The sequence below is a fragment of the Bufo bufo genome, chromosome 2, assembly GCF_905171765.1.
Source record: "Bufo bufo chromosome 2, aBufBuf1.1, whole genome shotgun sequence".
In the NCBI taxonomy this organism is placed as follows: domain Eukaryota; kingdom Metazoa; phylum Chordata; class Amphibia; order Anura; family Bufonidae; genus Bufo; species Bufo bufo.
In genome coordinates this window covers 774526708-774552780 of record NC_053390.1, presented here as the reverse complement: position 1 = coordinate 774552780, position 26073 = coordinate 774526708, and the positions used below count along the sequence as shown (strand labels likewise).

The 26073-nt window shown below is 45.3% G+C and overlaps 1 protein-coding gene and 1 long non-coding RNA gene across 2 annotated transcripts; both read left to right on the top strand.

Moving 5' to 3' along the window:
• The first annotated feature begins 3019 nt into the window (after positions 1–3019).
• On the top strand, positions 3020–7551 carry TMEM128 (transmembrane protein 128). The gene is made up of 5 exons (XM_040419104.1): positions 3020–3121; positions 5150–5285; positions 6618–6779; positions 6856–6965; positions 7283–7551. The coding sequence occupies exons 1-4, from the start codon at positions 3028–3030 to the stop codon at positions 6953–6955; spliced, it is 492 nt and encodes a 163-aa protein (XP_040275038.1). The 5' UTR covers positions 3020–3027; the 3' UTR covers positions 6956–6965; positions 7283–7551.
• A 97-nt stretch (positions 7552–7648) lies between these two features.
• Positions 7649–25638, top strand: LOC120990350. The gene is made up of 3 exons (XR_005776408.1): positions 7649–8987; positions 11781–11784; positions 25627–25638. It is a non-coding gene; the product is annotated as an uncharacterized LOC120990350 (long non-coding RNA).
• The last annotated feature ends 435 nt before the right edge of the window (positions 25639–26073 follow it).

The following is a 26073-nucleotide window of genomic DNA, read 5'->3' as shown; positions in this document are numbered from 1 at the left end:
GTGTGCGTTCCGTATTTTTGTCGGACCCATTGACTTGAATGGGGCCTTGGACCATGATTGGTGGACAATAATAGGACATGCACTACTTTTTTGCGGAACGGCCAAGCGGACAAACGGAAATTGAATGCACACGGAGTAACTTCTGTATTTTCTACAGCCCCATTGAAGTGAATGGTTCCGCATACGGTCCGCAAAAAAAAAAAACGGGACGGAAGTGGAAAGAAAATACGTTCGTGTGCATGAGCCCTAACAGGAATAATAGAGGAATGGCACAACATATAGTCTCAAGAAAACATGCTCTAGAATTGGTTTTGCATGGGAAATGCAAGTAGTTATTAAAGGGGTTGTCCGGGTTCAGAGCTAAACCCAGACATACCCATATTTTCACACAGGCAGCCCCCCTGACAAGAGTATCGGAGCATGAACCGAATCGCGCAGGGAAAAGGTATTTTCAGGAGATCCGGTGATGTACTGGGCTCTCCTTAGGACTGCTAGGCGGAGGCTTCCGCTCAGCAGTGAGCCCAGTGATGTCACCGGCACTGATGGGCGGGCTTTAGCGCTGCCCTAGCCTGTTAAGCAGCTAGAGCAGCGCTAAAGCCCGCCCACCAAAGCCAGTGACGTCACTGAACACACTGCTGGGCGGAAGCCTCCGCCCGGCAGTGTGTTATGGTAAATAAAAAAGCCCTTGCTCTGTGCGATCCTGCACAGGACAAGAGAGAGCATCGGAGCATGAAATGCTCCGATGCTCTTGTCAGGGGGGCTGCCTGGGTGAACATATGGGTATGTCCGGGTTCAGCTCTGAACCCGGACAACCCTTTTAAAAGAACCATGTTAGGCCACTTTCACACAGTCAGTGTTTGATCAGTTATTTCCATCAGTGATTGTCAGCCAAAACCAGGAGTGGGTCCTACACAGAAATAAGGTATAATGGAAAGATCTGCACCTGTTCTGTGTTTAGAGCCACACCTGGTTTTGTCTCACAATCCCTGATGGAAAACACTGACCAAACGCTGACTGTGTGAAAGTGGCCTTCTAGACAATCCACGTGGAAGATGTAAGAACATTTGTAGATGGGGTTACAGGACGTACAGTGGTATTACATTACAGGCTAGGACTACACGGTGGTCACACAACCTCTTGGTCCACTACAGGAAAACAGGAGGAAACCAAAAGCTGCCATCAAGTCCTACAAAAAGAGTCTTCTCCAGGTGCCCAAAAATCGTCCATTTTCTCTCCCCCACCTTCTCACAGACTGGTCTGGCTGAGGGTCAGCCCGCTTCTCCACCAATGTAACGTCTCTTTCACACGTCGTGGACGTGTGCTGTCCATGTTCTCCACAGATACCACATGTACCGACTGATTTTAAAGTGTTTGTTCACACAGCAGTGGTTTTCCACAGACCATGTGTCAGTGAAAAAAAATCACAGAGACATGCTCTACTTTGGTCCATGATGTGGATCATAAGAGGATGACGGATGCCATCCGTGTTCTGCCATTGATTTTCATGGACCACTGAGAGGAGACGCTCTGGAAATTAATTTTCAGACTAGAGGTTCACGTGGAATACAAATGACGCATGGAGCAAACACGGATCCTTCACGGAAGAACCACTGACCATCTAATCATGGATTTCATCATGGACACGGACAGAGATGGGAGGGAATAAGGACGCAGGTTTCTGTTTTTCCTACAAAATTTCTACAGCCCTAAAACAGGCATAGAAAATGGTAAATGAGATGGGCCTGCCGGCCTCTTCCCTTCCCCGCCAACAATTTTAGACCTGGCGTGAGCAGGAAAAAGTCGCAGATAGTGGCGCAACAGTTAGTCTGCGCCTGAAATACGCCTACTATAGGCGTATTTCAGTATAATAAATGACCCCTATGCGCCTCTTTACCAGCTCCACCCTTAGCCTGTCCAAAGCTGAGGAAAAAAGGACGCAGGTTTCCGTTTTTCCTACTAAATTTCTACAGCCCTATTTATTTGAATGGGGCTGAACTGCAGTACCACACCCCGCCTTTAGGCAGGAGAGGTGCTGTCTCTCATACAGTATGGTGGCACTCTCTGGCTGGCGCTGTTTATGCAAGAACTCTTGTTAGTAGCAGTGTTTATGGGGGCACTCTGATTAGTGCTGTTTATGGCAGGCACTGGTAATGGGGGCACTCTATGTCTGGCACAATTTTTTAGGGGGTACTCTCTGGCTTGTTTAGTTTCTGGGGTCACTCATTAGTGCTGTTTTTGGGGGGCACTCACTGGCTTGGCAGTTTTGGGGGCCACTAAATCACTAGTGCTGTTTATGGAGGCACGCTTTGCTTGACACTGTTTATGGGGGCACTCTCTGTCTTGTGTAGTTTTTGGGGTCACTCATTAGTGCTGTTTATGGGGGCACATTCTGCTTGGCACTGTTTCTGGGGGGCACGCTCTGCTTGTGTAGTTTTTGGGGTCACTCATTAGTGCTGTTTATGGGGGCACATTCTGCTTGGCACTGTTTCTGGGGGGCACGCTCTGCTTGTGTAGTTTTTGGGGTCACTCATTAGTGCTGTTTCTGGGGGCACATTCTGCTTGGCACTGTTTCTGGGGGGCTATCTTTAGCTGGGCCTTTTTATGTGAGGGCACTGTTTATGGGTTGCACTATTTGGCTAGCGATCTGATTGGGGGAGGGGGGCATTCTCTTTCGGGGGCACTATTCGGTAAGGTTGCTGGTTGGCACTGTTTATGGGGATCTCTCTAGTTAGACGTGTACAGTTTTCTGGCAATGTATAAGAGGGGCACTCTAGCAGACACTGTTTATGGGGGGTGCTCTCCCTGGCAGTCAGTGTGACTGTGTGGCCAGGATTTCAGCACATACGGCATACTTAATAACCTAACTGTAATGTAAAGCTATCCAGAAGATAACACGTCTGCACTGCCCTGCCCCAGGACAGTCACCCTATCTTCTTCTGCACAAGTGCCGCCCCGGACGGTTACCAGGGTAACGGCACGGCCGCCTGGTGCGCTGCCTCGTCATTTCCGGTCAGTTGACGTCCTAAGATGGCGGCGCTGTTAGAAGATAGAGACTTGCAGGGAATAAGGCAGCGCTTCCAGCAGCAGGCGGAGGACTTACTGAGGGAAGACGCAGACGCCGGTGTGTACGGGAGCCTAGACCCTTCATGTACCTCAGCATGTTCTGTACCTGGAGTTCCTATGCAGTATTTATCGATGGCGGGTTTGAATTGATCACGTTGTGCTCCCTCTCCCAGCTTTATATCCAACAATCAAATAAAATCACCTCAGGCTCTCCTGGAGATGTGTTTTTTATTGTGTAGACTTTTATTTGGTTTTCATATTTTCGTGTACATGGGACGTTTCGGTCCCAGTTGGACCTTCTTCAAACACTAGAGAGAGAATTCTACTCCACCTTCCTCTAATCTTCTCTATCTCTTCCTATGGTGTTTGAAGAAGGTCCAACTGGGACCGAAACGTCACATGTACACGAAAAAGTAGCCTTGAGTATGAAAACCAAATAAAAGTCTACACAATACAAATCTCCAGGAGAGCCTGGGGTTATTTTATTTGATTGTCGTTTAGAGGGTTAGGACCCCACAATTAGACCACCCGAGTAATACGTTCTACCTCCAGCTTTATATCCATCATCTGGGTGATATGTCTGCTCCTTTACAGCAGTTACTTCAGTTTCATTGTTTGCATGGGTTCTGCTGCTAGTCTGTCACGCCTCCTGTCTGATGCTTTACACTGCAGCTCTGCTCACTCACACCCTGGGAGTCAGTGTATGGATAGAATGATTTTAGGCTACGGATTATCCAGAGCCCTGCGATGCTGCTGGGATGGGTGGTTAGATCGGAGGTAATAGACTGTGGCTTGTGGGAACCTGACGTGACGTTATGAGTCCTCGATAAAGGGATATGTGAACATCTGCTTTGACTAAGCAGAATCGGAGGCACCCGGTGTTTATGAAGGGGTTTTATAAGACCCCCCCTTAGGACAGGCCATCAATATCGCCTGGGTTGGAGTACAACACCCTCACTGATCAGCTGATTGAAGTGGTCAGGTGCTGCAGACACTTTGTAGTGGCCGCCTCTGGTACTGCAGCTTACTGCTCTTCTGCTCCATTAAAGGGGTTATCCAATACTAAAAACTGCCCCCCATATGCTGGGCCCCTCACAGGGAATATACCTATCTTGGTCCCCGCACTGCCACTTCTCCCCGTGCGTGGATGAAAACATTCGGGGGGGGGGGCAGTCAATGGCGGGGGCGAGCCTCCCTAGTATCTCGGGTGACGCTAGGGAGGCCCCTGCAATTGGCTGCTCCACCCAACACCAGATGTTTTCATCCGTGTACAGGCAGCGGCGGTGCGGAGACCAGGAGTGGCGTAGGTATTTTCCCTGTAAGGGGCCCGGCATATGGGGGCAGTTTTTAGTATGGGATAAATCCTTTAAAGGGCATCTGTCAGCAGTTTTGTACCTATGATACTGGCTGACCTGTTACATGTGCACTTGGCAGCTGAAGGCATCTGGGTCCCATGTTCATATGTGTCCGCGTTGCTGAGAAAAATCACATTTTATTATAGATGCAAATTAGTCTTTAGGAGCAACGGGGGCGTTTCCATTACACCTAGAGGGTCAGCTCTCTCTGCAACTGCCGCACCCTCTACACTTTGACAGGACCAGGCAGTAAAAAAATATCATTATGCCTGACCCTGTTATTCAAAGTGCAGAGGGTGTGACAGTTGCAGAGAGAGCTGAGCCTCTAGGTGTAATGGTAACGCCCCCGTTGCTCCTAGAGGCTCATTTGCATATAATAAAACATATTTATCTGATCCGTCAGAAGAACAGAAAAAAAAAACATCCTGTAAAACAAAAATGGACGGAAGGCTAAGGATAATGGATGGAAATGGCTAAAACGGATGCAAAATGTGCATAACTGATGCATAGGATCCGTTTTTTTTTTTTTATTTTTTTACAGGATTCTTTTTTTTTTCTGTTCTTCTGACGGATCAGAAGAACGGAAGAATAACGGCCATGTGAACTCTCCTACGGTGAATGCTGCTGAGCTGCAATACTGGTCCCAGCCACTAGACAATCTGTGCGCCTGGGATCCCGGGAAATGCTGGTGGTGGTGGTTGTTCGGTAACATTTCCGTATTTCCTGTGTAGATGATGAGAAGAAGAAGAAGGAGAAGCCTCTTCGCAGACTGAACTGCCATTCTGTCTTGTGGATCTTGGCAGCAGTGGCGGTGACTTATTATGTCGACTTCTTTCCAGTTCTCCAATTAAACCTCCAGGAAGGCTGGTAAGTCACTGTGATCCGTCATATCGCCGCACTGCCACCTGTGAGGTCACCACCTGAACATTATTACACAGACACAGCTCCTGTTTGGCCTTTTTGTATATTGCTTTTGTGTATAACTGCTTTTGTGGGAGCAATTATTGGGATTTCTATACGGCTTTTCTGGAGATGTATCCATTAGGCTCCATTCACACGTCCGCAATTCTGTTTCGCATTTTGCAGAACTGAATTGCGGACTCATTCATTTCTATGGGGCCGCACGATGTGCTGCCTGGAACCGGAATTGCGGATCCGCACTTCCGATCCGGAAAAAAAATAGAACATGTCCTATTCTTGTCCGCAATTCCGGACAAGATTAGGCATTTTCTATTAAGTGCCGGCGATGTGCGGTCCACAAAATGCAGAACGCACATTGCTGGTCTTTTGCGGATCCGCAAAACACACGCGGATGTGTAAATGGACCGTTAAAGGAGTTTTCCAGGATTTTTATATTGATGACTTATCCTCAGGATACGTCATCAATATCAGATCAGCGAGGAGTCCCACACCGCCGCCAATCTGCAGGTTGAAGGGAAGCCGCGATCGCTGCCTTCCTTTCATTGTTTACCTGCTTGCCGTCGACATTGCAGCGGAGAGCAGGTGTAATTACAAGAAGCCGTCCCATTCTGAGCATAGGTCATCAATAGGGATGAGCGAATAGACTTCGGATGGAACAACTGAAGTCGATTCGCATAAAACTTCATTCTAATGCTGTATGGAGCAGGAGCTCCGTACAGTATTAGAATGTATTGGATCCGATGAGCCGAACTTATTGCTTCGCGAAGTCTCCTGGAAAACCCCTTTAACCCGCGCATCATGGTAGGCACCTAGGGCCCTCGCACACGACCGTATGTGTTTTGCAGTCAGTGTTGCATCCTAATTTTTTTTGCGGACCCTTTGACTTATAGGACATGTTCTATCCTTTTGTGGAATGGACATACAGATGCGGACAGCACACAGATCGTCCCCTATGCTAGACTATGATAGACTATGTCCGCGGGACACAGACCCATGAAAACAACGGGGTCACACATAAAATGTGGACAGCTTACAGATCGCCTCCATATTTTGTGGATCTGCAGTTTGCGGACTGCAAAACGTATGCGGTCGTGTGCATGAGGCCTAAGTGGAATACCTTTTATTTTAAATGCTTATAATATTTTTTTTTTGCACGTCATTATGATTGTGCTGATGCCATAGATCTACGTTTGGGGGGGGGGGGGGGGGGTCTTGTAAATTTTTTGGGGAAAAAATTTCAGCAAAAAATGTTTTCTCTCCTTCCCCCCCCCCCCCCAGTGCCTGGCTCCTGGTTGGTGCGGTGTCATTGGTTGTCAGTCTGTCCATAGCACTTTTCTGCATAGTGTATCTAGAGTGGAAATGCGGGATCTGTGACTACGACGCAGAGTATCCAGGGCTCGTACCGGTGGCTGTGGTAACGTTTCTAGTAGCTGCTGTCTGGTGAGTGCCGCGTACCATTTCCTTCTTTTAATGGTGATATAATGTTATTTCATGTCTTTTTGCTTCTTCTTTTCAGCTTCAATGTTTCCTTGTGGCCAGTTTGGTCATTTTTCACTCCGGTGATATTATTTACGCAGTTCATGGGATTTGTAATGCTGGTGTCGCTCTTTGGGTGAGCTCGTGGAGGTAAGGCTTTCTGCCCACACTTTCTCCAGTCTTTGATTTTCATATAGTATCATATAGGCTGGCACAATGAAAGCAAGTGATTGATACCTTAGGCTGGGAAAGAGTCGCAAGAACAGGAGAGATACAGGATGCCGCAGGCAAACGCACAAAAGCCGCGGCATGTGAACGCAGTCTGAGAGGGTGTAGATCAGCTGTGGGAGCAGTCGGTCCAAGTGCATTGGGGGTGTATTCTTCATTGTTAAATTATTTTCTGCCACTTATCCTCTGACATGACTCAATAACAAATAATGTCCTTTTCCTTGTTCATTTTCTACTAGATCTAGAGAAGACCCTGAAGTGAAGATCAGCAGCTGGACTACATGAAGGTGAAGAGCTGCAGGCAGCCACAGACAATTTATTTTTTATTTTATTTTTATTCAGAGAAGATTCTTCCTTTAGAAATGTATTTGCTACGTACCTTAGATATTAGATAGTAAAGGGATTGTCCGAGTGTTTAATACTGATGACCTATCCTCAGGAGGGGATCCGACTTCTGACACCCCCGCCGAGGCTGCCGAGCTCCGGTGAGTGCCGCGTCCTCCTCGCAGCTTACTTAGCACAGCGCCATACATTGTACAGTGCCTGTGCTTGGTATTGCAGCTCTGCCCCATTCACTTGAATGAGACTGAGCTGCGTTAGCCAAGCAACCAATGAACGTGGCCTAGGAAGAGGCCTCAGTGCTCATTGAATTCCGCAGTCTCTTCCAACAGCATATCGGCATGGGTGCCGGGAGTCAAACCCCCACCAGTCCGATATTGATGACCTATCCTGAGGATAGGTCATCAGTATTAAACACTCAGACTACCCCTTTAAACAGGAGCTGTCGCCTCTCCTAACATGTCAGCTGTAGGAGTGATTTGCAACCCCAGTGCAGTAATAAAATCTGGAGCATCTCTTCTTACAACTGTGTTTTCTCCCATTTCACAACATACAGTTACCCGGCATCACTGATTAGAGCGTGCTCCACTGTGCAGGGACGCACTTCTAGTAGGAATAATAGAGGAGTGGCTCAACATAGAATGGTCATTTCATATGGAATACAATTTTTTACTGAAACAGACAAGTCAGGAGAGGTGACAGTCCTCTTTTAAAATCAGCTAATTTGAAAATGAATCAAAAAGATAATGTTCTAAGTATCAATTTGTATACATGGCGAACAATTTCCTAACTATTGTTAATAAGGCTTCATGCACTCGACTGTATCCATTACTAGAAATGACTATTCTTGTCCTTAATACAGACAAGAATACGACTTGTTCTATAATTTGCAGGATGGACATACGGATGCGGGCAGCACACGGATAGCATCAGTTTGCTGTCTGTTTTTTGCACCCCCATAGAAATAAATGGGTCTCTGTGCCATCCACAAAAAATGCAGATTGAACACGGATACAAAATATGGTCGTGTGTATGAGGCCTAAGGATGGTTAGTACTAAGCTAGGGTTTCCTCTGTAAGTTCATCGCAACGTGCCTTATGCTGGCCGTACATTAGGAGTTTCAGACGTCCATTTTTTTTTTTTATGACTTCCATGCTTGGTCTGTGAAGTTAACGCCATCAGTTAAAACTGAGAAATCACAGGTTAAACTCTGCTGTAATGTGTGTAGTCTGGGCTTCCATTGATAGGATGTAGATCTGTTATTGGGATGGATGACTTTCCAGGTAGAGGACCTGACAAAGACCAAAAAATCTAACGTATCAGATCAACTTTTCAACAGATTTCTGCCATCGGTCATCATCCGTCATGCTCATTTGTGCCATTAAAGGTGCGGATGGTCGCCAGACATTGGTTTCATTCTTCTTTTTCGGCTGTCCAAAGTCTCTAGTTTATGGCCTGCTTTAATTTATTTAATATATAATCGAAAACTCGTATTTTCTGTTTTCTCTAAGGGAATAATATAATATTCACTCTGTCAGGCTACATGCACACGACCGTATGTATTTTGCAATCCCCAAAAATAAGGATGACGTCCATGTGATATCCGTTTTTTGCGGATCCATTGTAACCATTCTATAGGACATACTGTATATTTTTTGCACATATGAATATGGACAGCACATTGAAATGAATGGGTCCTCATCCAATCCGCAAAAAAACGGATCGGACACGGAAACAAAATACGTTCGTGCGCATGAGGCCTCAGACTGTGGATATTTCATGTCGGAGATAATTAGTTTATTGCTTTAGAATACAGTGAGGTTTCTTTACTCCACTTACTGTATTGATGATTTATAATATATGTTCATGTAGTTTTTGATTCTTTTGTACCTTTACAACTACATTTTATATCAGGGGGTCACCAACCTTTGGCACTTCAGTTCTTATGTGACTGCAACTCCCAGCATGCTCCATTCACGTCTGTAGGAGTTCTAAGATCAATCAAGCAAGTGTTCATGTGTTCCTATGAGGTTTAACGATACAAACAAGTATAACATTACGTGAAAAAACAACCTATTTAATACTACATTGTTCCTTTATTTCAATGTTTTTTTTATTTGGTTTTGAAAGGTTAGCGGTTTGTATTTAATCCCCTCAGGATCTTTATTCTTATTTTTATATGGCTTCTTTTTTAGAATCGTTAATCCTTTCTTTTCTGTTTTGACGAACATTAATAAAACCTGATTTGTAGAATAATCTTACAGTACCCGCATATCCATTTATTTTCTGAAAGTAGAGACCTGGCAGATGGCTGAAAATGCCACCCACTGCTTTATATTCATGAGTGTTTTTATGCAGTCTGGCATTAAAGTAACAAAAAAAAGTCATTAACATTCAGATTTGTGGCTAAAAGTCTCATTTGCGGTTATATGCACTTACTCTTACCAGTTCACCAGAACTAAATAGACCAAACTCTCCGTAATCCAAATGTTGTATACATCCTTGTCACATAGTCGGTAAGTGTCCTGATTAGGTGCAGCGGGTGATTAGATATGCAACTGCTCACCTTGTCATCCCTAATGGTAAAAATACACTGAGCAGTACATACCTTCTATCATTGGAAGGAGGGGTGATGGTGTGAAGAAAAGTTCCTGTATCACTGGAGGCTGCACAGGGGGAGAGAGGACAATAAGGGTGCACTCATGCGCTGCAGATTTTGTTGCATAAATTTACGTCAGTGAAAATATGTTCCATTTATTTGAATGGGGTGGAAAGCCCCATACAGGTTAGTGCACCCTAATGGGCTGTGATTGGTAAGATGGGTGATAACCTAAATAAAAGATTCTGTATACCACCTTTAGTCACTGGAGGTTGTACAGGGGGAGAGAAGACCATTACAGGCTGGTATTACTTGAAGGCTACATTTCTGGTACCAAGATCTAAGCTATAGCTCTTCTTTTCTAGTTGTGGCAAACACTTAAAGGCTATGGACATCTTCCAGGGGCAGTTTTTGTTATCGTTGAGTTTTAGTGGGTCTTTTGTAAAGGGGTTTTCCAGGAATTTGATATTGATGGCCTATCCTCAGTATAGGTCAGATCGGCAGAGGTCCGACTCGCTGAACCTCCGACGATCAGCTGTTTGAGGAGGCTGCTGTGCTCACTGAAGCTCTAATAAATGGGTCTGAACTTTACCTAGGCCACATGCCCGCTGTATGGTGACATCACTGGTCTAGGAAGAGACCTAAACACTCTTCGAACAGCTGATGGGCCGGGGTCCCAGTAGTCAGACTCCTATCGATCTGATATTGATGACCTATCCTGTGGATAGGCCACCAATATCAAATTCCCAGATAACCCCTTTAAAAGTTTTAAACTGTTTTTGTTCTACAGGCTTTAATTTCAGTGTATCTGTAGAGCATTTATTTATACTTTACAGTGAATCCATGAGGGAGTTGATCTTGTAGCCCTTATCTCTGAATTTGTGATAGCTCATAAACACTTAAGGGCTCATGCACACAACAGTGGTTTTGGTCCGCATCCAATCTGCATTTTTTTTGCTGATCCATTTACATTAATGCCCCGCAAAAAAAAATTAAACATATCCTATTCTTGTCCGTTTGGCGGACCAGGATTAGACATTTCTGATGGAGTGAAGAAAAATGGTGGCAGGCTCTCAGCCGATATCCGTGTTTTGCGGATCCACAAAAACAGCTACAGTTGTGTGCGTATTCTTATCTGTTTAATCAGTTGATGAGCTGTCAGGGCTACAGATCGAGCTGTCGAAGCAGCTCTTTGATAGATTCCATGTGAAGCATAAAGAAATGTTCTGCAGATAAACTGGAAGATTGTAGAACAAAAACTGATGAAAATATTAAATAAATACAAATTGAAAAAATGAGTAAAATGCAATGCCAAAAAAAAAAAGGCTCCTGAAGGTGTTCATAACCTTTAAAGTTAAGCTGTATTATGTCCTTGGCAGTAAAAGGGTTAAATAATTTTCATTATCTTATACAAAAGTGCTTACAACATGGCAGGATATTAACGAAACCATTTAGAATTTAAATATTTTTCTTTATTGGAAATTTAATAGGGGGCAAGAGACTTACACACAATTGAAAAAGTAGAACAAAATTGTCCTAGTTGAAAGTACAGTCAGGTCCATAAATATTGGGACACCGCCACAATTCTAACATTTTTGGCTCTATACACCACCACAATGGATTTGAAATGAAATGAACAAGATGTGCTTTAACTGCAGACTGTCAGCTTTAATTTGAGGGTATTTACACCCAAATCAGGTGAACGGTGTAGGAATTACAACAGTTTTCATATGTGCCTCCCACTTGTTAAGGGACCAAAAGTAATGGGACAATTGGCTTCTCAGCTGTTCCATGGCCAGGTGTGTGTTATTCCCTCATTATCCCAATTACAATGAGCAGATAAAAGGTCCAGAGTTCATTTCAAGTGTGCTATTTGCATTTGGATTCTGTTGCTGTCAACTCTAAAGATGAGATCCAAAGAGCTGTCACTATCAGTGAAGCACGTCATCACTAGGCTAAAAAAAACAAAACAAACCCATCAGAGAGATAGCAAAAACATTAGGCCTGGCCAAAACAACTGTTTTGAACATTCTCAAAAAGAAGGAATGCATCGGTGAGCTCAGCAACACCAAAAGACCTGGAAGACTACGGAAAACAACTGTGGTGGATGACCAAAGAATTCTTTCCCTGGTGAAGAAAACACCCTTCACAACAGTTGGCCAGATCAAGAACACTCTCCAGGAGGTAGGTGTATGTGTGTCAAAGTCAACAATCAAGAGAAGACTTCACCAGAGTGAATACAAAGGGTTCACCACAAGATGTAAACCATTGGTGAGCCTCAAAAACAGGAAGGCCAGATTAGAGTTTGCCAAACGACATCTAAAAAAGCCTTCACAGTTCTGGAACAACATCCTATAGACAGATGAGACCAAGATCAACTTGTACCAGAGTATGGAGAAGGAAAGGAACTGCTCATGATCCTAAGCATACCACCTCATCAGTGAAGCATGGTGGTGGTAGTGTCATGGCGTGGGCATGTATGGCTGCCAATGGAACTGGTTCTCTTGTATTTATTGATGATGTGACTGCTGACAAAAGCAGCAGGATGAATTCTGAAGTGTTTCGGGCAATATTATCTGCTCATATTCAGCCAAATGCTTCAGAACTCATTGGACGGCGCTTCACAGTGCAGATGGACAATGACCCAAAGCATACTGCAAAAGCAACCAAAGGGTTTTTTAAGGGAAAGAAGTGGAATGTTATGCAATGGCCAAGTCAATCACCTGACCTGAATCCGATTGAGCATGCATTTCACTTGCTGAAGACAAAACTGAAGGGAAAATTCCCCAAGAACAAGCAGGAACTGAAGACAGTTGCAGTAGAGGCCTGGCAGAGCATCACCAGGGATGAAACCCAACGTCTGGTGATGTCTATGCGTTCCAGACTTCAGGCTGTAATTGACTGCAAAGGATTTGTAACCAAGTATTAAAAAGTGAAAGTTTGATTTATGATTATTATTCTGTCCTATTACTTTTGGTCCCTTAACAAGTGGGAGGCACATATTCAAACTGTTGTAATTCCTACACCGTTCACCTGATTTGGATGTAAATACCCTCAAATTAAAGCGGACAGTCTGCAGTTAAAGCACATCTTATTCGTTTCATTTTAAATCCGTTGTGGTGGTGTATAGAGCCAAAAATGTTAGAATTGTGTTGATGTTGCAATATTTATGGACCTAACTGTAGGTCCTTAAAGGGGCACTGCAGGACTACAAAAAAATTGCTGCTTTCTTCCAAAAACAGCACCACGTATGTCCACAGGTTGTGTGTGGTATTCAAACTTAGCCCCATTCACTGCAATGGTGTTTAGCTGCAATAAAAGACACAATCCATGAACAGGTGTGGCACTGTTTTTTTTGGAGGAAAGCAGCCATATTCTTGTGGTCTTGGAGAACCCCTTTAGCATTTGGCCTGAGACAAGGTAGTGAAACCTCTACTAACAAGTTGCATGACAGAAACACAGAGTAGGGCACAGGCACATACGTAATATGTATGGAACATGAGGAGAAGAATATGGTAGCTTTGGAAGCTGTGGAGTAGCCTTCCTATTAGGAAAAAGGACAGTGGATGGACCATGTAGATCAAGCATCCTCAAACTGCAGCCCTCCAGCTGTTGCAAAACTACAACTCCCAGCATGCCCGAACAGCCTACAGGTATCGGCCTACAGCAGGGCATTGTGGGAGTTGTAGTTTTACAACAGCTGGAGGGCCGCAGTTTGAGGATGCCTGATGTAGATGGTAGTGAGTGGAAGTCAATTGACCAAAGGGTTTGGAGGAGGGTTCCAGATACTGAGGAAAAGTCAGATCGGTGGATGCTCATGTTTGAACATTTGTCAAAGCCAAATAGTAGCATGAAAGGTCTCCATACACATAAGAGTAAGTCAGGCGAACCTACCGATTTTGGTGGACTGGTTCTCCCCCAAACGATGGAGCATGTTGGCTTTGAATACCTGATCTTTTGTTCTCATAGGAGATACCAGAGATGGCGGCTTTTTCCCCTCACGACATTTAAAACAGACATGCATGGCCAAACGAAGTGTGCATGGGAACTAGCAGGAATGGCCTGTTTAGCTGAAAGCTATGTACAGTTTAGGGTAGGTCCTGCCTGCCTGAGATCACCTTGGCGCTGGTAGGCGGGCACAGATGTGTTTTGATCAAAATATATTGGCTAAGAGTCTCAGATTTTATCATATCAGAATGAGGGCTTAGTCTATAAACAGGATGGCCCACTAAAAAGTAGCCCGTCTCCAGTGATAGCATGACAAGATGCTTCTGATGCTGGAGAAGAAAAAATTTACTGCTTTTTCCAACAAGATGGGGCAACATGCCGCACCTCACGGATCTCACTGGACGGGTTCATGAACTGTTTACGGAGGAGCGAACTGTGAGCAAGGGGTTATGGCCGCCACAATTCCCAGACTTGTCCACATGAGATTTTTATCTGTGGGGAAATTTAAACCAGAAAGTGTCCGCTAACAATCCACATCCCCTGGATGAACTCCAGGAAAACATGTCAAATACTATCCCCAGCATCACAAGCCGTATCAGCCAACATAATCCGACGTGCCCAAAGATGCAGAGACCTGAACGGGGACCACCTTCAGCATCTTTTGTGACTTGGGGATAATAAAAAAAAAAAAAACAATCCACTTGCTCGTTCATCTTGTCATACTATTGCTGGAGGCGGGCTACTTTTTCATGGGCCACTCTGTATAATAGTTGCATCCATTGTGTTAGTGCATTATTTTCAGTGTTTTTTCTTTATCACATTGTGCATTATATATTTTTGTTATATCTTTTTAAATTTTTTTTGGTCTGTAGTATATACTTAAAGGCGTGGCGCCTTCAAGTCTGAATGTGCTCCTATTGTTCCACCTCGAAGTTCGAGGAGCAAAACAGAAATAAAGCAGATAAATTTATCACTCACATGGTCCATGAGCCTACACAGAGTGGGTATCAAAGTGTGGAAAGGCAAGACCAGTCTAGATCTTCAGAAATGTGTTAGTCTTTGCTAACCTAGCCAACAAAGAATATCTTCAAGCATGTGAATAGTTTAGAAAAACACTATTAAAGAGGGTTTCCAACTTCCTGATAATGATCACCTATCCTCCGAATAGTTCAGTAATATCCAATTGGTGGGGGTCTGACACCCCTTACCCCACTTATCAGCTGTTACCTGCTGCTTCCAATGCTGGAACTAGCTCTTGGATGGAGCAGGAAGCAGACAGCTTTGTTCAAAGTGTAGTGGCCGTTTTGGGTACTGCAGCTCAGTTACCATTGAAGTGAATGTGAGCACAGTTGCAGTAACCAGGCACTACCACTGCACTTTGAACGGAGCTGTGGTTCCTGTTCCAATCAGACTACTAGTTCCAGTGCCGGAGGCTGCAGCTGATTGGTGGGAGTACAGGGTTTCAGACTTCCATCGGTTGGATATTAATGACCTATCCTGAGGATAGGTCATCAATATCAGGAGCCTGGAAAATTCCTTTAAGTTTACAGCCGGTTCACACCTGAGCGTTTTACAGCGCGTACGATCAGTGTACAGCTTGTATAACTGTAAATTTGTTGTGCCCTCAAAATAACTCAACACACAGTCATTAAAGGGTTTCTATCATCAGAAAAATGGGTATTAACCTGGCTGACATTAGCCATGTGCTCCCGGTCTGTATGACACTCCGCCAGTATGTAATATTGATATTTGATTATTGTATGTTAAAGATGTGGTCTCTTTGTGGACTCGGATCCGCTTGGATTAACCATTTGGGCACCTATACTATTACTGTGCAATAGCTGGGTCAGGACATTGTGTCGTTTACTACAGGGTGGGCCATTTATATGGATACACCTTAATAAAATGGGAATGGTTGGTGATATTAACTTCCTGTTTGTGGCACATTAGTATATGTGAGGGGGGAAACTTTTCAAGATGTGTGGTGACCATGGCGGCCATTTTGAAGTCGGCCATTTTGAATCCAACTTTTGTTTTTTCAATAGGAGGAGGGTCATTTGACATATCAAACTTATTGGGAATTTCACAAGAAAAACAATGGTGTGCTTGGTTTTAACGTAACTTTATTCTTTCATGAGTTATTTACAAGTTTCTGACCACTTACAAAATGTGTTCAATGTGCTGCCCATTGTGTTGGATTGTCAATGCAACCCTTTTCTCCCACTCTTCACACACTGATAGCAACACCGCAGGAGAAATGCTAGCACAGGCTTCCAGTATCTGTAGTTTCAGGTGCTGCACATCTCGTATCATCTGAAGGCAATCGTCTATGCTGTGAAGATACGAGATGTGCAGCACCTGAAACTACGGATACTGGAAGCCTGTGCTAGCATTTCTCCTGCGGTGTTGCTATCGGTGTGTGAAGAGTGGGAAAAGAGGGTTGCATTGACAATCCAACACAATGGGCAGCAAATTGAACACATTTTATAAGTGGTCAGAAACTTGTAAATAACTCATGAAAGAATAAAGTTACGTTAAAACCAAGCACACCATTGTTTTTCTTGTGAAATTCCCAATAAGTTTGATGTGTCACATGACCCTCTTCCTATTGAAAAAACAAAAGTTGGATTCAAAATGGCCAACTTCAAAATGGCCACCATGGTCACCACCCATCTTGAAAAGTTTCCCCCCTCACATATACTAATGTGCCACAAACAGGAAGTTAATATCGCCAACCATTCCCATTTTATTAAGGTGTATCCATATAAATGGCCCACCCTGTAGATAGTTTACCTTGTACCAGTAATTTGTGACTTATATGTCCATTTTCTTGTGTCATTTCGGACCCTGTGGGTTCGGGGGGGAACATACAGTGTAATAACACCTCTAACATTGCTGCTAACTTTTATATTTATTTGATGTGTGTTGTAAATTTTTGTAATAAAATATGTCATTATATTATATGTGTGTCTTGTTTTTGGTATTTATTGATTTAGTGTCACACATATTCTATTATCATTGGTGGTTCATTTGTATTGGTTCTGCTAATCCAGTGTAAGGTAACATAACATTAATACCGACCAGTGTGATCATATACCCCGGCGCGCGTTTCGCATCTTGCTTCTTCAGGGGATAGTGTGCAAATAAACACCTCACATATTTATACCTTAATACTCAGTATAATCAAGAACAGGTGAATGTTTCTATCAGGAGTCAAAAACATGGCCAAATCCTGTTCCATAGCGTGCGTTCCACGCTGGAACGCATGACATCACTTCCTTTCACATGGGAACATCCCAACCTCACTGTCCATATTTTCCTAAATATAATACATTTATCTTAAATGATATTTCATAGTTTGCCATAAACACACTCTGCACATGGCAGAGAAAAGCTGAGTACATATTGTTAAAATTTACAAGGCATCCCCGCTATGCTTTCCACTGTGGAACGCATGACGGAACATCCGGCACGCGCTCATCTGCCCAGACGCATCACGGAGAAGCAAAGGAAGAAGGGCCGCCTCCTCAATGTGGTTACGCGAGGGAGCCCAGAGAAGCGCTCCAGCGTGAAACGCTCGGCGCATGCCCGGACATATAATAGCGGTCTATACTGGGCAGCTGACTGAAGATGACAAGCCCAAAGGGGGGGGACGGACGGACATAAAGATAATTGCAATTATACAAATGAATAATTAAATAGCTACAAACAATTATATAAGATAAATGAATGAATAACAATAATGTGTAAAAACCCACTGTATTATAAATAATTAGTAATAAAATCAATAGTCAAGTCAAAAGGTGAAAGCAAGCAAAGTGCAAGTGCCAAATGTGAGAAAAAGTTCTTTAATAATCAGAATAATTAATCATACCTAACAAAAAAAATATAATATGAGAATAATACTATTGAAATACAATGCAAATTGAATAAAGTTATATCCCCATTATAGTAAGTCACAATTAATACACATTAAACGTGAAATATATATAATTTGTGGTCAAGGAGCACTGGAGAGAGAACTAATTACTATTGAACCTAAATTGGCTAGTGGTGTGCCTTTAGCCATGTATGCGGGTAAGCCAAGAAAAGGGGGCAAACCCTGAGGAGTCTGAGCTTGGGAGTGGGATTGTAAATGAGGGAGGGTAGGGTGGGGCACCGCGAATGCCGACGAGCCTGGTGAGACCGTTCGGCAGGTAAATACCCTATGCCCCTCCCACAAATGCAGGCTGGGATCCAGCCTGCTGTACTTGTGGTCAAGGCTCCGGGAGGAGCACTGGACGAAGGTGAGAGAACTAAATACTATTGAACCTAAATTGGCTAGTGGTGTGCCTTTATCCATGTACGCGGGTAAGCCAAGAAAAGGGGGCAAAACATGAATTTAGGCAGTTTATTGAACAAGAAATTTACAGGACCAAGTTTGAAAAAGCTTTGGCGATCTCGACCTGCGGATGTGGAATGTAGCGGGAAAAACATGAAGACTGCCATCGTCCCATTTTACGTATAATATGAGCTGGGACGCCGTGTTTGGATGCCGCGGATGCGGCCCCGATCCAGAAGGAGTGGATGGATATGGAGGCAGCGTGGAACCCTAGACCTGAAGTTAGAGAGCGGATATGTTTGATGAACTGTGCAGAAGAGAGCGAGAGCACGGGAAATGGCAGCAGGGGACTGTCGGGATTTCTATCACTGAGAGAGGAGAGAAGTCGGTTTAGCACTGCCACTGGGCACCAGGGATTGAAGGTTTTAAAATACTCGACCTGAACCGGTGGACCGACCTGGGAGGTTTTAGAAGTGGGTAGGAGGAAAATGAACTGATCAAGTCTATGGTGGAGCTGACTGCTGGGCCTAGACGTTGAGCTGAGGTGCAGGAGAACTCCCCTGGTCTGAGGAACCCATAAAAGCTGAGGTAGAGGGCAGCCTTAAGGATCAAGCTTTTAAATGGCCCGAAAGGATTACCATCTAGGGCAGCAGAAATCTTTTGAAATAATTCCCCTGTGACTGGTTGTCTGGTGGGAGTGGACGGAGAGGAGAGCTTCTGAATGCCTCTCAAGACTGCCTTGACAGCCTGGGAAGAAAAGAAGGAGATGTGACTGGGATGGTTGATCATGTAGTGATGCTGGATGCCCGCTAGATAAAGTCTGATGGTGTTGTGAGACAATCTGAGCTCTTTATGGCAGTACGCCAAGAAAGCCAGGATGAACGAGACTTTGTCCTTGTCCCCCCTAGGATGAAGGCGTGAGAATTGTTTGAAAGTATTCCACCCAGTTTGATAGTTCCTAGCTGAGTTGGCCGAGAGTGACTTGCGGATGAGACCGTGGGCTACTGAAATGTAAGTATTTAATCCATGATCAGGGCTTCGAACCCTGGAGGGTTGATTCCGATTCTCCGAGCTTCTGGCATGATCTGAAAAAATAAATTTAAATTTAACCGGGAAAGGGCATCGGCTGCAGTGTTCTTCTTACCCTGTACGTGCCTACAGATGATGTGGAAATTTAGCTGCAAAGAAAACCAGGTAAGTTTTCGAACTAGACGCATGACCTTGGGGGAACTGGACCTACCTCTGGCGAGGATGTCGACTACCGCTTGATTATCCGTCATGAAGCATACTGGCATGTTTTTCCATGACTGACCCCAGATATGAGCGGCCGCTACGATGGGGTAAACTTCGAGCAGGGGAGAGGATTTGGCAGCCTCCTGGTCCGAAGAGATTTGCGAAGACCAAGGACCAGCAAACCACTGGTCCCCGCAAATGGCTCCAAACCCGAGGGATGCGGCAGCATAAGAAAACACCAGGGGGGAGGCGTCATTCCAGTGAGGGACAAAAAGTGAGATGCCGTTCCAGCTGGACAAGAAGACTGACCACATGGCCAGATCTACCAATGCATCGCGTTCTAGATGAATGAGGGAATGCTGGTCTGAGGCCGTTGGAAGGAGTCTAAGTAGCCCGGAGATGAATGATCTTCCCTGCGGCATAATCCTGGCGGCAAAGTTGAAAGACCCCAACAAAGATTGGAGTTCCAGCTTGGACACTGTTCGAGTACCCACGAACCTGGCTACTGAGTCCTTGAGCCTGATTCATTTGTCCAGGGGAAGCCTGGCCTCCATTTTGATGGTATCTAGGGTGATACCTAAGAAGGTGATGACCTTGGAAGGACCCTCAGCCTTTGAGGGGGCTACTGGGACGTTCAGGTAGCTGAACAGGCTGAGTAGGCTATCCAACCTGTCTGGAACGTGATTAGCCTGCTCGATGAGCAAAAAATCGTCCAAATAATAGATTACCCTCGGACAATGGGCATGATTTACTAGGATCCAGTGAAGTGCTTGGGCGAACTGATCAAAGAGCCAGGGGCTGCTCTTTGATCCGAACGTCAAGCGGGTGGCAAAATAATACCGTTCTTTCCATTTAATACCATAAAACTTCCACAGGTGTGGCAGGATTAGCAGCAGCTTAAAGGCGTCCGAAATGTCTGCCTTTGACAACCAAGCTTCTGACCCGACCTGTAGGATTAGCTGTATGGCTTCGTCCAAAGAAGAGTACTGCATGGAGTACTCTTCTGACGGGACCAGAGAATTGAGACTAGGGGTGCTGGATGCATGAGGAGCAGACAAATCGTAAATTAGTCTTTTTTTATTTGAAGATTTTTTTGATACTAAGCCTATGGGACTAACACGGTGCACGAGGAAGAGAGACTCAGAAAATGGGCCAATCATGAAGCCTTTCTGTAACTCTGCATCCAACAGTTCGTCAACCGCCACAGGGTCTGCCAAGGATGATAGGAGGTTGGGGCATTCCCAAGTGACCCGTGGAAGGGTGACTAACCCTGTGTGGAAACCCTCGGAAAAAACATTCTTAAGGAACAGGACAAAATCGGGGTCATGGTGGTCTTGGAGAAGGGAGAGTAATAGGTCGATGTTGATGTCGGCTAGTCAGGAGCGTTTGGCCGTTCGCTGAGAACAGGAGGACTGGGGGTGGGCCCTGAACCAGACGGAGCAAATATGTAGCGCTTTGCATTTATCGTAACTGCAGAAGCCTAAATTGAAATTATTGCAAATTTGGTTTTTGCCTAGGAAGGTGATGGGACGCCCAAGTTTATCCGTGAATGGGTTGGGTTTTTGCGCTCCGGTGTTGGTCTTTGGCCGGGAAGGGGGGGGGGGGGGTTGGTGACGTGGGGGCACCAGTCGGATGAATGAAGGACTGACTGGCAGTTAGAACATGCTGGGGCTTTCTGGCCGGCAAAATGCCTGCAAAAGAGCTCCATATCAAGGACCGCCCAATTTGTGACGTGCTGATACTGGAGAAAGGCCACTGCTGCCTTTGCTGAAAATGACCGGTGATAATCATAAAAAGCAAAACCGCCATATTTGTAACCTAACTCAGTAATTCTATACATGTATATGTCTAACTCTTCCCTTCTGTGGGGGTGCGCGGAGCACACGATATCCCGGTATAGGCTAAAGGTTAGCATGAATTCAGGGATGGAGAGTTTCCTATTGAGGCGGGCGTCCTTAGACCTAAGCACGACAGATACATCACCGCAGGCAATCGTCTTATTCTCAATTGTGTCGTGGGTAGAAATAAGGATAGCAGCCAGATTGATGTCCTTCCCTGCCAAAATATCTCTCCTGATATTTTCTGGCACGAAGAAGGCGGGGGCGATGTCGGGAGTGCTGAGACCTGTACCTGGGGCGGTGGACCCAGGGCCGTCTTTAATATTGATTGGACCCTGGGCAAAAATTTACTTGGGCCCCCTGGATCCCGCCTTCCCACACCTTAGGCAATCACGCCCTCCACCACAACACACACACAAAAAATCCACACATCTGGTAGAGTACAGTGAATGACTGTAAATACTTCCAGTTCTGAAGACTCCAGCGGCTCAGGATCAGTGCTCGGGGCAGCTGGGCTCAGGCTGGAGGTGGGCACCGCTCTCCAGGAAGGAGACCAGGGCTCGGCTCACCCTAGTGTTACAGTGCACCCCAGCACCCCACAGTATGCAGTATAGCACCCTATAGTATACAGCACCACACAGTATGCAGTTTAGCACCCCACACTATACAGTACTCCACAGTATATAGTAGAGCAGTATAGCACCCCACACTATACAGTATCCCACACTATACAGTACCCCACAGTATATAGTAGAGCAGTATAGCCCCCACACTATACAGTACCCCACAGTATATAGTAGAGCAGTATAGCAGCCCACAGTATACAGCACCTCACAGTATACAACACCTCACTGTATACAGCACCCCAAACTATACACGATACAGCCCCCCACACTATACAGTACAGCAGTATAGCACTCCACACTATACCGCACCCACAGTATACAGTATACAGACCCCCACAGTATACAGTACAGCAGTATAGCCCCCACACTATACAGGCCCCCCCCACTATACAGGCCCCCCCACACTATACAGGCCCCCCCCCCACGCTATACAGGCCCCCCCACAGTATACAGCCCACCACACAATATACAGCCCCCCCCACAGTATACAGGCCCCCACACAATATACAGCCCACCACACAGTATACAGCCCCCCCACAGTATACAGGCCCCCCCACAGTATACAGGCCCCCACACAGTATACAGTCCCACACAGTATACAGCCCCCCCCCCACAGTATACAGGCCCCCACACAGTATACAGGCCCCCACACAGTATACAGCCCACCACACAGTATACAGCCCACCACACAGTATACAGCCCCCCACAGTATACAGGCCCCCACACAGTATACAGCACCCCACTATACAGTAGTTTACAGTATATTAACATAACAGCCCCTGTCACCTTTTTCTGATGTAATCTTCACACAAAAAAGCTCCTCAGTTAACTTCTGCAACACTCCTGGTAGGACCTGTGATGACCTCATAGCCATGTGACCAGTAATTGCTAGGTTACTGGTCACATGGTGATGATGTCATTAAGGTCCTGATCACAACTTTAACACAGTACCATCATGATGCCTGGACTCAGTGCAGGCAGGCATGGCAGCACCCCCTGTGTAGCTGACAGCTTGACACCCGGGGCAGTAGCTATCAGGGCTCAAACGGCAGCTGCCTTGGGCCCCCCAGGAGCAACTGGGCCCGGGGCAGCTGCCCCTTTTGCCCCTTGGTAAAGACGGCCCTAGGTGGACCGTGAAGTGGAAGGAACAGCTTCGGGTTCTGGGGGAGGAGGAGACTTGGAATCCTTGTTTTCGATGCCCTGAAGCCTGGTATCAATGTCGGAAATTGATGAAGCTAGATTATTGATGGTGGCGTGGAGTTGGGTCAGGGATAATTGGATGGTGGACATGGACACCTGCTCATCGGAGCCCATGGGTGGTTCAGGAAAAAGCAACCGATATAGCTCGGCTTTTCGCGCTGAAGCAGAGTGGCGGATCCCCTTTTTTTTTTAGTTCTGTAATCAACTTGGGGATAGTCCAATTTCTGTATGATGAGCGGCTGGCTGGTTCGGAGATTGCTGATTCTGGAATAGACATTTAATCTTCTATGTCGGAAACGTGGGACATGGTACCGCTGTGAGTTTGGGCACCCGAAGTGAAATAACAAACCCCTCTGCACAAAAACTTTTTTTTTTTTTACTTACCTGGATCCAAGGATGGATTAGAACGGAACTTTTAGAAAAATCACTGCCAGCAGTTGAACAGCCCGGGTAGGCCGCGAAGAGGGTGAAAACTTCTCACACCCCGTGAACCTGAGATTTGTAAGTGAGGAAGAAGGCTTAACTGGAACCTGCGTGAAAGAATGCGCCCCGAACATTCCGATAGGGAGACTTACGTGAGTGACGATCAGGGAGAGATGAAAAACCTGAACGAGGAGAAAAGAAACGACAACCTGAGCGTGTCAGGCAATTTACGACAAGTTTAGACCGTGCAGAATGATCGGGCTTGGAGAATAGGGACGCGCCTGGGTTGGTGCTGAAAAGAGAGACGAGGGGAAGGTGCTGGGGAGACAAGTCACATAGTGCCCTAGGTGACGTGATGAGTGGACAGAAGGCGTACCTGGAGTAGTGGATTGAGTTGAATGGAACAGGCGGAAAACATAGACTGGACCGAGGGACAGGTGGACGAGACGACGTGACATGAGCGTGCCAGGCAGTAGACCACAAGACGACCTGAACGTATCAGGTGGACAAAAACACAAACGACCCGAGCGTATTGGGCAGAGGAACGTGGTACGACTTGAAGGGAATCAGGCGACGGAAATGACAAGACGGGGCACTGCGGGGGTGGGGGGCTGTGGAGGTCACTATTTTGGGGGTGGGGTGCTGTAGATGTCACTGTTATAGTGGATAGTGTTGATATCTTTTAACGAAACACACAAACATTAAATGAAATAGATTAAATATACCCGAGCGAAGCCGGCTCCTTCAGCTAGTAAACCACAGCAAATACATAGCGGGACTAACATCCCATTAAAATTAATGAAACATATTTTACCTGTTATTATTTAATATATAAAACCAAGCACACTAAAAACAATAGCCTAAGGCCTCATGCACACGACAAAAGCTGTTCCGTGATCCGTTTCCGTTTTTGTTTCCGTGTGTCTTCCTTGATTTTTGGAGGATCACCAGACATGAAAAGTGAAAAAAAAATCTAAGTCAAGTTTTCCTTGCAAATGATAGGAAAAAAACGGGCGCGGACGCGCGGACGCAGATGACAATCTTGTGTGCCTCCGTGTTTTTTCACGGACCCATTGACTTGGATGGGTCCGCGAACCGTTGTCCGTGTAAAAAATAGAACAGGTCATATTTTTTTGACGGACTGGAAACTCGGATCACGGACGCGGATGACAAAGTCAATGGGTCCGCAGAAAATCACGGAAAACGGTACAACGGACACGGAACACAACAACGGTCGTGTGCATGAGGCCTTAGAAAAACTAATGATCATAACTTAATAAGAGGTAAAGATACCTCCACTACATATATGTCATATAAAAAGGACAAATTACAAAAAAGGTAAAAAACGTAAGTTCTCATTAAAGCCATACGGAGTAACTGTGTCCAACTTGAAAAATCACCTTACTTCCCTCTGTGCCAACAACCATTTCCAGTTGCCACCTCTCTTCCCCATCAAAACCCTGTCTATACCCCTTACCTTTAAGAGGGATCCGTTACTCTCATGGTGGGATTTAAAGTGGCGAGGAATAGTCTTCAGTTTCGTAAGGTCCTTTTCTTCTTTTGCTGCTTCAATTACTAGGACCTGTTCCCTTACCCGTCTCTTCACTTCTCTAGAGGTTAAACCAACATATAACAACTTACACTGGCAACTGGCCACATAAATAACCCCAAATGTGTTACACGAAATTGTGTGTGTAATTTGATATGTTACGCTGCCAGTTCTATCAGTAAACAACGTTGCTCTCTCGATGTTGGGGCACGCGACACAGTCCCCACAGGGGCGACAGCCCCATTTGGGACCCTTCGATCCAAATGCTCTATTCGTGCCAATACCCTCATAATGGCTGCGTACCAGAATGTCTTGCAAATTCCTCTCTCTTCTATAGGTAAAAGATGGACGGGGAGGTAAGTGGTTCTTCAGAGTTCTATCCATTAGCAATATAATTCAATGTTTCTGTAGGATACTCGCCACTTCCCTATGAGATGAATTGAAGGTAGTGATAAATCTTACCAAATTCCCTTCCCTTCTGTTCCTAAGTGGGTAATATTGTAACAGTGCATCCATTTTGGAATTTGTGGCCCGCATGTAACCCTTTCTTAGAGATGCATTGTTATACCCTTTGGCCCGGAAGCGGTCACTTAACTCCCTTGCACGTACCTCAAAGGTATCCTCACGAGAGCACATTCTTCGCAATCTGAGGAATTGGCCAGTTGGAATACCCTCAATGAGTTTTTTGGAGTGTGAAGAACTTGCATGGAGACGGCTGTTTACCGCCGTTGATTTCCGGAAGATGTCAGTATATATGAAACCTATTTTGTCAACCTGTAAGAGGATGTCCAAGAAATCCATGTTATTCCTACCTACTTTGTAGGTCAATTTGATGCTCATATCATTGTTATTTAATAATTCCATGAAGTGGCCCAGCTCGTCCATCGTCCCCTGCCATATCATCAGAACGTCGTCGATGTACCGGCTCCACATATGTACCTTCTCGACATGATT

Excerpts from the sequence above, each read along its gene's own strand:
- TMEM128 (XM_040419104.1), top strand. The coding sequence starts at position 3,028 with ATGGCGGCGCTGTTAGAAGATAGAGACTTGCAGGGAATAAGGCAGCGC. Across the intron at positions 3,122-5,149 it reads GAGGGAAGACGCAGACGCCG|ATGATGAGAAGAAGAAGAAG; the intron begins GTGTGTACGGGA and ends TTTCCTGTGTAG. Across the intron at positions 6,780-6,855 it reads TTTCTAGTAGCTGCTGTCTG|CTTCAATGTTTCCTTGTGGC; the intron begins GTGAGTGCCGCG and ends TCTTCTTTTCAG.